The following is a 13,010-nucleotide window of genomic DNA, read 5'->3' as shown; positions in this document are numbered from 1 at the left end:
AGACATAGCATTCCAGAAGAGGTCTCACCAATGTCCTGTACAACCTCAAATGACATCCCAACTCCCATACTCAAAGGACTGTGCAATGAAGGCAGGCATGCTAAATGCCTTTTACACCACCCTGTCTATAACTTAAAAGAATAATGTATCTCAACCCCTAGTTCACTCTGCTCTATCACACTACCCAAGTTGCTACCATTAATTGCCTATGTTCCAACCTGTTTGTTGTACTAAAATGCAATACCTCGCATTTATCCAGATTGAACTCCATCTACCATTTTTTAGCCCATTGACCCATTTGATCAGGAACCCTTTGTAATCTGAGAAAACCTACCTCACTGTCTACTATGCCACCAATTTTGGTGTTGTCTGCAAACTTACCAACCATGCCTTCTATATTCTCATCTAAATCACTCATTTAAATGCCAGACAAAAGAGAATCCGGAACCAGCCCCTATGGTGGTGACAGGCCTTCAGTCTGAAAAGCAACCCTCCACCTCCACTCTGTCTCCTGCCATTAAGCCAATTATGTATCCAATGGGCAAGATCACCCTGAATCCCTTGTGACCTAACTTTATTGATTAGTCTACTGTGCATTGTCGAACACTTAACTTAAGTCCAAGTAAACAGCATCTACTGATCTGCCCTCAATCGTTTTGGTAATTTCCTCAATAAACTCAATCAAGTTTGTAAGACATGATTTTCTTGGCACAAAATGATGTTGACTATCCCTAATCAATTTTTTGTTAGCACACTTGTGCATCCAATCATGATGCAGCATTTTATATCTAATATTTCAGCTTCTATAGCAGCTAGAACCTTTACAACAGCTTGAATGTCACAGTGCAAGCTCAGACTGCAGTTAAGAAGGATCAGCAATCTGCAATACCAGTTCACACTGCTCTTATGCAAGCTTAGACTGTGTACCCATTATGGTTACTGATACTTGTGTTGAAAGGAAATTCCAGAGCATCATAACAGTGCAACAGATTAACAGTGACTGATGTCCTACCTTGGATGAGCAATGTTTCCCTAGCGAATGAATCTATTGTAATGGTAACAGCATTTGTGACCTCATGTCTTTCACTGCCCCTGCTCCTCCCTGTGTTTTTAGATACTACTTTTAGCACTCCTCTGCTCTGTATTGGGCACCGCTCCTTCTCTTGCCACCTCCCATAGGCTTCCAATGTATTAAGTATTACATTGTACATGTCCATCAGTCTTCTTCTGTTGCTTGTCCCATCAAAATCCGCATCTGAGTCCCACAAAATATAACTTGCCGTCTAGTTCTGACCTGTACCTATCCCATTGACGTGGTTGCAGGTTACTCATTCCTTACATCTCAACACTTGCAGATCCCACCTCTGTGCCATCTTCTAAATTATGCAGTGTCATAATTTGAGCTGGTGATTGTCAGTATAAACTCGTAACAGTCTGTCAATATCAGGTTGTTTTCTGCCTGACCATCTAATTATTTTTGGTTATCTAAATTTGTCATCAGTGGTGGAATGCAGAGGAAAAGCGAAAGGTGAATGCTTGCATTGTCTATAGCATTTAAGTAGAAAGATATTACGGGAGGAGGAGGAATGGATAGGAAGATATTATCACATTCAATTGATTCAGCCTCCACTGCTGGTCATGGGTGTAGCAATTTCCATTCCGAGATGGCCAGCACCATCTCCTCCAGTGCTCATATGTCGCAGGTATGTTAGTAATTTGTGTTTCTTTTCTGAAATCAGTTTTTAAAAAAATCTGTTTGCAATAAGTGACTGTTTTTCTGTTCAGTACAGAAACCCAATGAGTGTTGCCATTTTACACGGGTTCATCTGTTAGGTAAAATCGAATCTTTGAATGGTTATGACAATTTTTTTTCACAGTTGTGATAACTCTAGAAGTAGTGTAGCTTGATTTCCAGCAAACTACCTGAGTGAATCATGAAATACTCAAGCTTTGTATTAACAAACAGCTATTTTTATAAATTCTTTATCTCCAAACTTTGTGGCTGAAATGAGAAAGGAGGGAGGCTTGAGAATGAGATGAGGGTGGGAAAGATTATACATCATGCTACTTTGTGATTAAGTCCAATAGCTGATTGATAATCATGTTCTTGCTATATTTTTCAGGTATAAAATGGATGCCAGATGAAAATGGAGTCATATCTTTCGATTGCAGGAACCGAGGCTGGTAAGAAAAGCACTATTCAGTGATTGCTTGATTGGCTTTCAAAGGATAAGCACAATTTAATCTTTCATTCAGATAGCCTGGTTCCCAATCTTAACTGAAAGTAACACTGAATTTAATTTCTCTTGTAACTGGATGAGAAAGAAAAAATCAAGCAGTATTTTTTTTAATCCCTTCTTAGAATGGGGATGGCACTGACAATGAGTTTATTACTATTTATTATTAATCACTGACCCCTAATTACCTTTGAAAAAGGTTTGTGAGCCATCATCTTGATTTATTTCAATTATTTTGGTGTACTTACACCCACGTTGCTGGTAAGTATGGAGTTCCAGGAATTTTATTGAATGAAATCATCCTGAATTAGAAACCATAAGATTTGGAGGGGGGCTTCCAGATTGTGGTGTTCTCAGGCACCTGATTTTCTCAATCTTCTTGCTGATAAAAAAAATCACAGGTTTTGAAAGTAATGTCTAAGATGCCATGTAAAGCTGCTTCAGCACGTCTTCAATGATGCTGGAAATGTAGGCCATACAGCTCAAAGACTGATGGGTTGCATCAAGCAGTGTATTGCTTTAGATGATGTAAATTACTCAACCAAGCTATACTTGCAAAATTCATAACACAGTCCATAACATTAGAAGTGATTCTATGATTTGAAAACATTTGCTAAATAAACCTGTGTGTGAAGAATTATGTTGACAACCATAGTCAACTTGCCTGCTTTAGAATGTAAACAAAGTTTGGTGGTTAATTGTCAGTCAGCATTAACATGACAATGCCTGAACCAATAACTACTGTCTTTTCACGTGGTGTAAACATTATTTTCCCCATTATATTGGTAGATCTAGAGTTGTTCTGATGAGTACAAGAGAAATTGTTTTGACAGCATGTCCTTTTTTTTCCCACAAACATTGTAATTAAGAGTAATGTGGATGTCATCTTGAGCATTCACTGTTAAGAATTTGTATTTGCTCAAGGCATTCTCTGGTTCAGTTATATTAATTGTATCTTTTAAGCTTTCGGTGCATCCTACTTTAATGGAAATCAACTCTGATAGCCCTAAATCCATTTATGATTGCCTAATCCGGGCATGCAATAATTGCATCTCCTGTGATTTAGATTGATCATTTTCCATTACATATGATCACCCAAAAATCATGAAAGAGAGACTGTTTATTCCACTGACATCAGGCCTTTACAAACACAAAGGGGAATTAAGGTTGAACTAGGAAACCAGTTAATTTGCATTGAATTATCCATGTAGCTCACATCTGTTTGAGGAATGCTTTCTGTCTCCATTCAGCTTTTCGACAAACACATCTTTATTTTTCCAGATAGAGGCCACTTGATTGCTTGAGCTCCCATGCTCAGCACTCTCAGTCAGCACCTCCTGTTGAAGCCATTACATTGTGTATGCATTTATCTTCATTATTTCTTTCACACCCAAACAATAAATGTCTGTTATTTTCTCTCAATTTCAGTTTGATTCAAGTCTCTATATCCAACAAAACATGACGTTTGAAGCTGTCTTGTTCTTTGGAAACCATTTCTAATGTCTTTAAATGAATACATTTCAAAGTTAGTCTGAGGTTCCTTGTTACAACCTTTCTTTCTCCTTCATGTTGGATTTCTCATTACTGTTATATCTACCTTCAGTTTTCAGTGATATTTAACCCATCTAACTGATAAACTCAATTTTCATAACAATGGCTGGGATCTTCCCATTTTTGGAATAAGTCCAGAAGCAGGAAACTCATTGCCTATGAAGATGAGAGAGCTTGCATAATTTTCTGTCAGGCAGGCAGCTGATTAGATGTTAATGGACTTTCTGCTGGAATAACACCTGGGGTGAGGAAATCCCAAGAACCCAGCAATGCGATAGTCAAAACTGTGGCTGCTGTTGGGACAAAAGCCCAAAAATCTAGGATGGAGGAGAATAACCTGTAGGCATTGCTAGTGTTGTTTTGCGGGAGGAGGTAATATCTCATAAAGTGGGCTTGTAGTTCAACTTGATGAACTACCATTGGTGTCCAAGTTATAGTGTGTACACAAAGTTGTTCTAGGACTGAACTTCAGCAAAAACCCACACATTCCCATCTGTTTTTACATATTAAGTCACACATCCTATTTCCAATCTGATAAGATTGCAACTGTATTTTAATCAGATGTCACTTATTTCCAGTACATATATCAGGCATTGTTCATGTCTATTCAAAGCTCCCTTATCTTGCTGATTGTATACTCTGGACCAAGTCCTTGTTTCTATCACTCATTCCCTGACCTGTGTCTTTTGCTATTTGCTTGCATTTATTTTACACTATAAACATTTCTAGCTGAATCTATTTTTAACCTTTGCAGCATTAACCTTATTAGCTTTCCACCTTTTGCCCTTAAGCCTTGCCCAAATTGCCAGCATTGTAGTATTGTCCCTTCTCCTCGTGTTCCACTACCTAAAGATTCTCGACAGGCGTTGAGCTGAGGGTTCTAATGGTACTTTGCACCATCTGTATAGTTTGGTGCAGCAACATGGGCTCTTGCCTCATGTGTTTTGGCCCCACATTATCCAAATCCCATAACTACTTGTTGTCTCTTTTGTCTCTTCCTGGTGAACTTAGTGGGCTGAATATAGAACTAATAACAACTGGTGATAATCCAAACAGTGGAGATGATCCTAACCCATGGGTGCATTTGTACTTTCGATTGCCAGTTCCAAAGATTCCCCATCCAAGTGGTGGTATCTGCTTGTTTAATATTTTCAGGCAAATCCTGGCTTGTTGCCGAAGTGTAGAATGGCCCATGTACTCACCGGGTGTCATCTCAAATACCTCTAGGGTGTTCAGGTAGCAATGTGATAATATAGGAAAACTAGCATTGATACTGTCAAGTTTTCCTTAATGTCGTCCTTCACCTGTACTTTAAACTGTTTCTCTCCTGTAGATTTTCACCAGTTCTACCTTCCCCACTGTAGCTGGTGTCTGTGGAAAAGTGGCACATGGCTAGTTCTAGGACAGCATCAATTGTTCCCACTTCCATAAATTTTTGTGACGCATTAACGCAATATCTCTCTGTAGTCAGATATGGAATGAATTGAAACAAAAACAGAAATTGTGGAGAAACTCAGAAGGTCTAGCAGCGTCTGTGGAAGAAAGCAGAGTTAACATTTCGAATCTACTAACTCTTTACCAGAACATTTAGAAGCTGGGAAGGAGTGGTATTATGGTAAAAAGAGGTGGTGTGACGGGAGGGAGGAGGGAGATAATGGAGTGGGTATGTCGCGATTGAGCCAGAAAAAGAAATGTATTTGAATGAGGTTTTAATTGTAATCTGGGAGAAAAGGGAAGCTGAATAAGTGATAATGAAAGCTAAGTGTAGGAGAGAATGAGTAGGCTGGGCTGAAAGCAACACGTCCTGATAAGACCAAGGTGTGAGGAGAGTGAAAAGTGTGGAAGGATGTAATCTGATCCTAAAGTTATTAAATTTGAGATGCTGTTCTTTGAGCTTCCATTGAGCCTTGCTGGAGAACTGCAGTGGGCCTGAGACAAAAATGTTGGTGTGGGAACATAGTGTGTTGATGTTGCAGGCAACTGGAGGCAGAGGTGACAGAGTTTCCAGGTAAACACCTGAGGACCAGGGCCCAGAACAAGCTCAGTTGTAGCAGCAGCAGGAGAGGAGCACCGTGGAGCTTCACTGAATTAAAAGTTAGAGCTCCTGAGGTGATGTCATAGTTCATGAAGTGATATTTGGCAAGAAGATTGGCTGCTTAGGAGCTAGCTTTGGTGACTGAGAGGCAAACACAGTGCAAAGTCCTTTTTTGTGGTTTGTAGCTTATTAGGGATGGTGAGAGAGAGAGAGAGAGAGGAATCTGATTTGGTGAGTGGTAGGTGAGATTGAGCTATCTGTTCCTTGTTTGTGTGTACTTGGGAAAGTTCACAATGGCAAGTGTAATGCCTCTCCTTTAGAGATAGCAAGAACAGCAGATGCTGGAGTCAGAGATATCACAGTGTGGTGCTGGAGGAACATAGCAGTCCAGGCAGCATCAAAGTAGCAGGCAAGTTGACGTTTCAGGTCAGGATGCTTCTTCAGAAATGGGGAGGAGGTAGCAAGCTGAGAAATAAATAGAGAGGAGGGGTGGGGCTGAAGTAGGTAGGTGGGATGGTGATAGGTGAGCTCAGGTATGGAGTGGTGGGGATTGGTCAACTATCACCATCCACTTATCTTCCCCAGCCCCATCCCTCCTCTCTTTATTTCTTTCTCAGCTCCCTTCCCCTTCCCCATTTCTGAAGAAGGGCCCAACCCAAAAAGTCAACTTTCATGCCTCTCCTGTAATGTGTGGGAAATCAGAGTCACTTCCAGTGACCATGGGAACTATGTATGCGGGAAGTGTCTTTAGCTCCAGCTCCTGTTTGACTGTATGAGCTGCATAGGCAGAAAAGTATTGTGTAACAACCAGGAAGATGACAAATGTGGGCAGGCAGTGCAAGAGTCCCTTATAGCCATTCCCCTCTCAAATAGATGTATCATGTTGGATACAAAAACAGAAATGGCTAGAAAAGCTCAGCAATGTGGCATATTATGTGGAGTGAAATCAGTTAATGAGTCGAGTGACTCTCTCGACTCGAAACGTTAACTTTGATTTCTCTTCATAGATGCTGCCAGACCAACTGAGATTTTCCAGCCATTTCTGTTTTTCTTTCTGATTTACTGCATCTGGAGTTCTTTTGTTGGATACTGTTGGGAGAAGGGATGATCTCTCAGGTGGAGAGTGTTGGGGTAGTGGCAACAGCCAATGTGTGGCACAACAGTTGGCTCTACTGGACAGCAGGGAAGGAAAAAGACTGGCAGATCTTTAGTGATAGGGGTCTCAATTGTGAGGGAATCTGACTGGTGGAGGTTCTGTGGTATCAAATGAAACTCTTGAATGACATACAAACAAAGTTGCTGGAAAAGCTCAGCAGGTCTGGCAGCATCTGTGGAGGAGAAAACAGAGTTAACGTTTCACTTCCAGTGACCCTTCCTAAGAACCTTCCTCTTGAATGGCATGTTTCCTCAGTAGTTCTAGGGTCAGGGATTTCTCAGAGCAGTAGTAGAGTATACTGAAGGGGAGGGTGATTAGCCAGCAGTCATAGTACATGTCAATACCAACAGCATGGGTAAAAAAGTAAATGAAGCCCAACAACAGGAGTTTCGTAGCAGATTAAAGAGGAAGACTACTTTTGTTGTAACCTCGAATACTTCCAGTGCCATGTGCTACTGAGTATAAGAATAGGAAGCCAGGTCTGATGAACTTGTGGGTAAAAGAATGATCTAAAAGGGAGGGCTTTGGACTTTTAGATCATTGAGACATGTTCTGAGTGAGGTGAAACATGTAAAGATGAATGGGATGACCTGAACTGGAATGGGTCTAATATTCTTTGGTTTTACTCAAACTACTGTTGTTTTAAATTAATTTGGCAGGGGAATGGGATGCAGACTAGATGTAAAGTCAGGAGCTAGGTCCAATCAGATGTAGAAGGAAAACCAGGGCATGGGCATGATAAGTTACTCAGAAGGCCAAAATGTATCAATTTTAATGCAACAAGCTTGGTTGTAAGGTTGATGAGCTGATAGCATTGATCAGCACGTGGGAATATGATAGTGTTGCAATCTCTGAAACATGGTTGAAGGAAAGATAGGGGCTGGTAGCTCGACATTCAAGGGTATAGAAGTATCAGGCAGGATAGGGGAGATGTGAGAGAGATGGGAGTGATGCATGATTGCAATAATGAAGGAGGGTGTCTGGAAGGGTCTTCAAATGAAATCACCTGGGTAGAATTAAAATAAAAAAAAGGTGATTGCTGGGATTGTACTACAGGCCTTCTAACAATCGGAGGGTGTTAGAGGAGCAGATGTGTGGGCAAATCACAGAAAGGTGGGTGAAACAGGGTTATTGTTGTAGGGGATTTCAACTTTGCTAATATTACCTGGGATTGCCTTAATATGAAAGGATTAGGCAGGGTGAAATTTTTACAGTGCATCTAGGGCTGGAGATGAAGTAGTGCTAGATCTAGCCCTTGGGAATGAAGACTGTAAAGTTGTTCAATTTAGGAGAGTGACCATAATTCTGTAAATTTCAAAGTCATTATGGAAAGGGATAAGGATAGTGTAGAAGTTAAATGTCTACACTGGGGAGGTGCTAATTTCAAATCATCAGACAGGATCTGGCAAACAGACTGGGAATAATTACTCCAGGTAAATTTGCATTTGGAAAGTGGGTGTCTTTTAAAAGTAGTACAATGAAAATTCAGGGCCAGTTGGTTCCTCTAAGAATAAAAGGCAAGGGTAGGAAACCTTGGATGTCATAGACTATCAGGCGAGTTTGATAAAGAAAAAGAAACAAACATATGTTAGGTACAGTGCATTAAGGAGACGCCTTTGAAAAGTATAAAAAGTGTAGGGGTTCTATAACAAGAAATCAAGAGTGCATAGTGGACCCACAAAATATCTTTGGCAGATAGGATTTAGAAAAACTCTAAGGCATTTTAAAGTATTAAGAGGTTTACCAGGGAAAGAGTGGGACCTATTAGAGACCATTGGACAAACTGTGAGTGGAGCAAGAAGATGTGGATGAGGTCTTAAATTTATTTTTCCACCGGTATTCACAAAGGAGAAACACTCATTGCCAGGGATTTTGTTTGAAATAATGATGTTCTAGAACATGTTAAGATTATTAAAGAGAAAATATTTTGTGTTTTAACAGGTATAAACATACATAAATTCCCCATGTATCAATCCAGTCCTGAGGAAAGTTATTACCCAAAACATTGATCTCTCGTTTCCTCCAGATGCTGCCTGGCTTGATGTGTTCTTCCAGCCTCCTATTTGTTTACCATAATCCCCAGGCCTGACAGAACATGTGCTAGGCTGTTACAGGAGGGAAGGGAAGAGATTGCTGGGGCCCTGGCAAATTAGTACATAGGTGTACCTGAAGAGGATATGCATTCTGTCATGGTATTGTTTGTAAATTTTAAGCTTTAATAGCATAAAGACAATTATATTACTCATTTCTTCACCTTCCACTTGTTCAACATAAAGGAAACCATTGTGAATCATGCACAACACAGGTATTTCTCCTATAACATGATGGTAGCATTCTTGTGCGACTTCATGCTATAGAAAATTGCTATAGTGTACAGTAGAAAGTTCGTGTTATCCAAACAGCATCCACTATTCATCAGTTGTGTTATAGCCAATTTGCATTAATGAAACACACATTATGGCAGAAATACCTGTAAATGGTATGCTATAATGCTAAATTGCCTTTGACCCAGTGTACACTATACTTCCATTACACATGAAGAGTTCATTTGTAGATAGTTCCTCATGGGTTATTTGGGGAAGCAGTTAATATCCCCATAATGCATGCCACTACCATGGTGAACATGGTTCAATTATTCCTGTGAACAAATATTCTGGAAAACATAATCAGTCAGTGGCTTGCTTCAGTTGCGACCTGCACCACTTTCCTTTTGATTCCACATAGTCATCAACTATCTCTAATCATTATTGCCTCATAAGGTCATATCCACTTTGGGGAAAATCTTGGTTTCTCATCTGAGATAATAGGAACTGCAGATGCTGGAGAATCTGAGATAACAAGGAGTTTAAGCAACCCCTACACTTTCCATACTTTTCAATACTAAGGGTCTAGGCCCGAAACGCCAGCTTTCCTGCCCCTAAGATGCTGCTTGGCCTGCTGTGTTCATCTAGCTCCACATTTTCTTATATTGGTTTCTCCTCTGTCAGCTTGAACTGTACCTTATCCTTTACTGTGGGTATCTCATCCTGTTCCATTCCTACCTTTACTTCCATGACATGGCTGACTTGCTGATCTCTAATTACTTGTCTCAGTAGGCACAGCTCTTGAACAACACTCTCACAGATGTGACTTCCTTGTTACCAATCCACAATGTTCCCTGGTATTCTCACCTTCCTTCCTGACGTTAGTTTGTGAGGGGTTAATTATTTGTTCTATCTTAAATGCGCATCCTGTAAAATTTCTCCTTCCCCCACCACCCCCCACCCCCACGCTAGACATGTTGCTTTAGGATCAAGCTGATTCCTTCCTGTATCTAGGGATGCATTTCTCTGCACAAATCACAGGCAGGATGGGAACGTCCATTCTCACTTTTCGTACAATATATTTCCTTTAAAATGTACAAAGGATCCGTTATTTGGGGGAACAAATTTCAACACTGCTTTTGCTGTGCCATTTGGAAATTTAACTTTCATGTCTCCTTCACTCATTCAATACTAACTAAGTTCTGTTGGTTCTTAGGCACATTGATTAACTGATTCTAATGATTTTGAGAAGTTAAAAACCTCAAGTTCGAAGGTGATAAATTCCATTAAAGTAGAGTGATATATTTGCCTTTGGTAGGAAATACAGTGAATGAAATTGCAATAAGATAAATCTTTAGTATTTACTAGTACTCTTTAAAATTTAAGCTTGCAATATTGGATTGAACTACATCTCAAGTATCTAAAAATCACCACTTTAGAACTATTCTAAATGTTATACCCCACAGATGTCCAGGTCAAACAAATAAAATCTATCACTTATTTTTGTATTTTACAATTTTGATAAATTTTATGTTCATTATTTTGAATTATGCCAAATTTGGGTAAGTAGTTTTGTTTACTTTGCATATGATATCACTAAAAAACACTCTGACTCAGGTCAAGTGTAGTTGAGGCTATCTCCAACTCTGGATGTGAGTTTGCTCGCTGTGCTGGAAGGTTAGTTTTCAGACGTTTTGTCACCATTCTAGGTAACATCATCAGTGAGCCTCCAACGAAGCGCTGGTGTTATGTCCCGCTTTCTATTTATCTGTTTAGGTTTCCTTGGGTTGGTGATGTCATTTCCTGTGTTGGTGATGTCATTTCCTGTTCTTTTTCTCAGAGGATGGTAGATTGGCTCCAAATCAATGTGTTTGTTGATGGAGTTCCGGTTGGAATGCCATGCTTCTAGGAATTCTCGTGCGTGTCTCTGTTTGGCTTGTCCTAGGATGGATGTGTTGTCCCAATCAAAGTGGTGTCCTTCCTCATCTGTATGTAAGGATACGAGTGATAGTGGGTCATGTCGTTTTGTGGCTAGTTGATGTTCATGTAACCTGGTGGCTAGCTTTCTGCCTGTTTGTCCAATGTAGTGTTTGTCACAGTTCTTGCAAGGTATTTTGTAGATGGCGTTTGTTTTGCTTGTTGTCTGTATAGGGTCTTTTAAGTTCATTAGCTGCTGTTTTAGTGTGTTGGTGGGTTTGTGGGCTACCCTGATGCCAAGGGGTCCGAGTAGTCTGGCAGTCATTTCGGAAATGTCTTTGATGTAGGGGAGAGTGGTTATGGTTTCGGAGCCCGTTTTGTCGGTTTGTTTGGGTTTGTTGCTGAGAAATCGGTGGACTGTGTTCATAGGGTACCCATTCTTTTTGAATACGCTGTATAGGTGATTTTCCTCTGCTCTGCGTAGTTCCTCTGTGCTGCAGTGTGTGGTGGCTCGTTGGAATAATGTTCTAATGCAGCTTCGTTTGTGGGTGTTGGGATGGTTGCTCCTGCAGTTCAGTATTTGGTCCGTATGTGTTGTTTTCCTGTAGACGCTGGTTTGAAGTTCCCCATTGGCTGTTCGCTCTACTGTGACATCTAGGAATGGCAGTTTGTTTTTGTTTTCCTCCTCTTTTGTGAATGTTATGCCAGTAAGGGTATTATTGATGGTCTTGAATGTTTCCTCTAATTTGTTTTGTTTAGTGATGACAAAGGTGTCATCCACATAGTGGACCCAAAGTTTGGGTTGGATGATTGGCAGAGCTGTTTGTTTGAGTCTCTGCATTACTGCCTCTGCTAAGAACCCTGATATCGGGAGATCCCATGGGTGTACCGTTGGTTTGTCTGTAGGTTTTGTTATTGAAAGTGAAGTGGGTGGTGGGGCATAGGTCCACTAGCTTGATGATATTGTCCTTGCTGATGATGTTGCTGGTGTCTGGTGTATTTGTCTTCAGTTCTTCTAATAGTGTATTCAGTGTTTCTTTGGCCAGGTTGATATTGATGGATGTGAACAGGGCTGTTACGTCAAAGGAGACCATTATTTCATCCTCTTCTATCTTGGTGTCTTTGATGGTGTTCAGGAATTCTTGGATGGAGCGAATGGAATGGCGGGAGTCTTCTACTAGGTGTTTTAGTCTTTGGTGTAGTTCCTTGGCTAATCTGTAGGTTGGTGTTCCAGGTAGTGACACTATGGGTCTGAGTGGGGCTCCTGGTTTGTGAATTTTTGGTAGTCCATAGAAGCGTGGTGTGTTGGATCCACCTGGTTTCATTTTTTGGAAGTCTCTCTTGTTTAATTCTCCAGATTTTTGAAGTTTTTTGAGTAAGGCTGTGATTCGGTTCTCTGGTTGTGGGGTCGGGTCTATCACCACAAAATACCTTGTAAGAACTGTGACAAACACTACATTGGACAAACAGGCAGAAAGCTAGCCACCAGGATACATGAACATCAACTAGCCACAAAACGACAAGACTCATTATCACTTGTATCCTTACATACACATGAGGAAGGACACCACTTTGATTGGGACAACACATCCATCTTACGACAAGCCAAACAGAGACACGCACGAGAATTCCTAGAAGCATGGCATTCCAACCGGAACTCCATCAACAAACACATTGATTTGGAGCCAATCTACCATCCTCTGAGAAAAAGAACAGAAAATGACATCACCAATGCAGGAAATGACATCACCAACCCAAGGAAACCTAAACAGATAAATAGAAAGCGGGACATAACACCAGCGCTTCGTTGG

At 40.5% G+C, this 13,010-nt stretch overlaps 1 protein-coding gene across 9 annotated transcripts in view; it reads left to right on the top strand.

The window, feature by feature from the left end:
- LOC125460896 (voltage-dependent calcium channel subunit alpha-2/delta-4-like) overlaps window positions 1-13,010 on the top strand; it is a 403,518-nt gene that overhangs the window by 70,930 nt on the left and 319,578 nt on the right. For all 9 annotated transcript variants that reach the window (XM_059652381.1, XM_059652382.1, XM_059652384.1 and 6 more), the window contains one exon: window positions 2,124-2,184. In XM_059652381.1, coding sequence (XP_059508364.1) covers window positions 2,124-2,184 — 61 coding nt within the window. The remainder of the gene's footprint in view (window positions 1-2,123; window positions 2,185-13,010) is intronic.

The sequence above is a fragment of the Stegostoma tigrinum genome, chromosome 18, assembly GCF_030684315.1.
Source record: "Stegostoma tigrinum isolate sSteTig4 chromosome 18, sSteTig4.hap1, whole genome shotgun sequence".
Lineage (NCBI taxonomy): Eukaryota > Metazoa > Chordata > Chondrichthyes > Orectolobiformes > Stegostomatidae > Stegostoma > Stegostoma tigrinum.
This window is presented reverse-complemented; position numbering and strand designations above follow the sequence as displayed.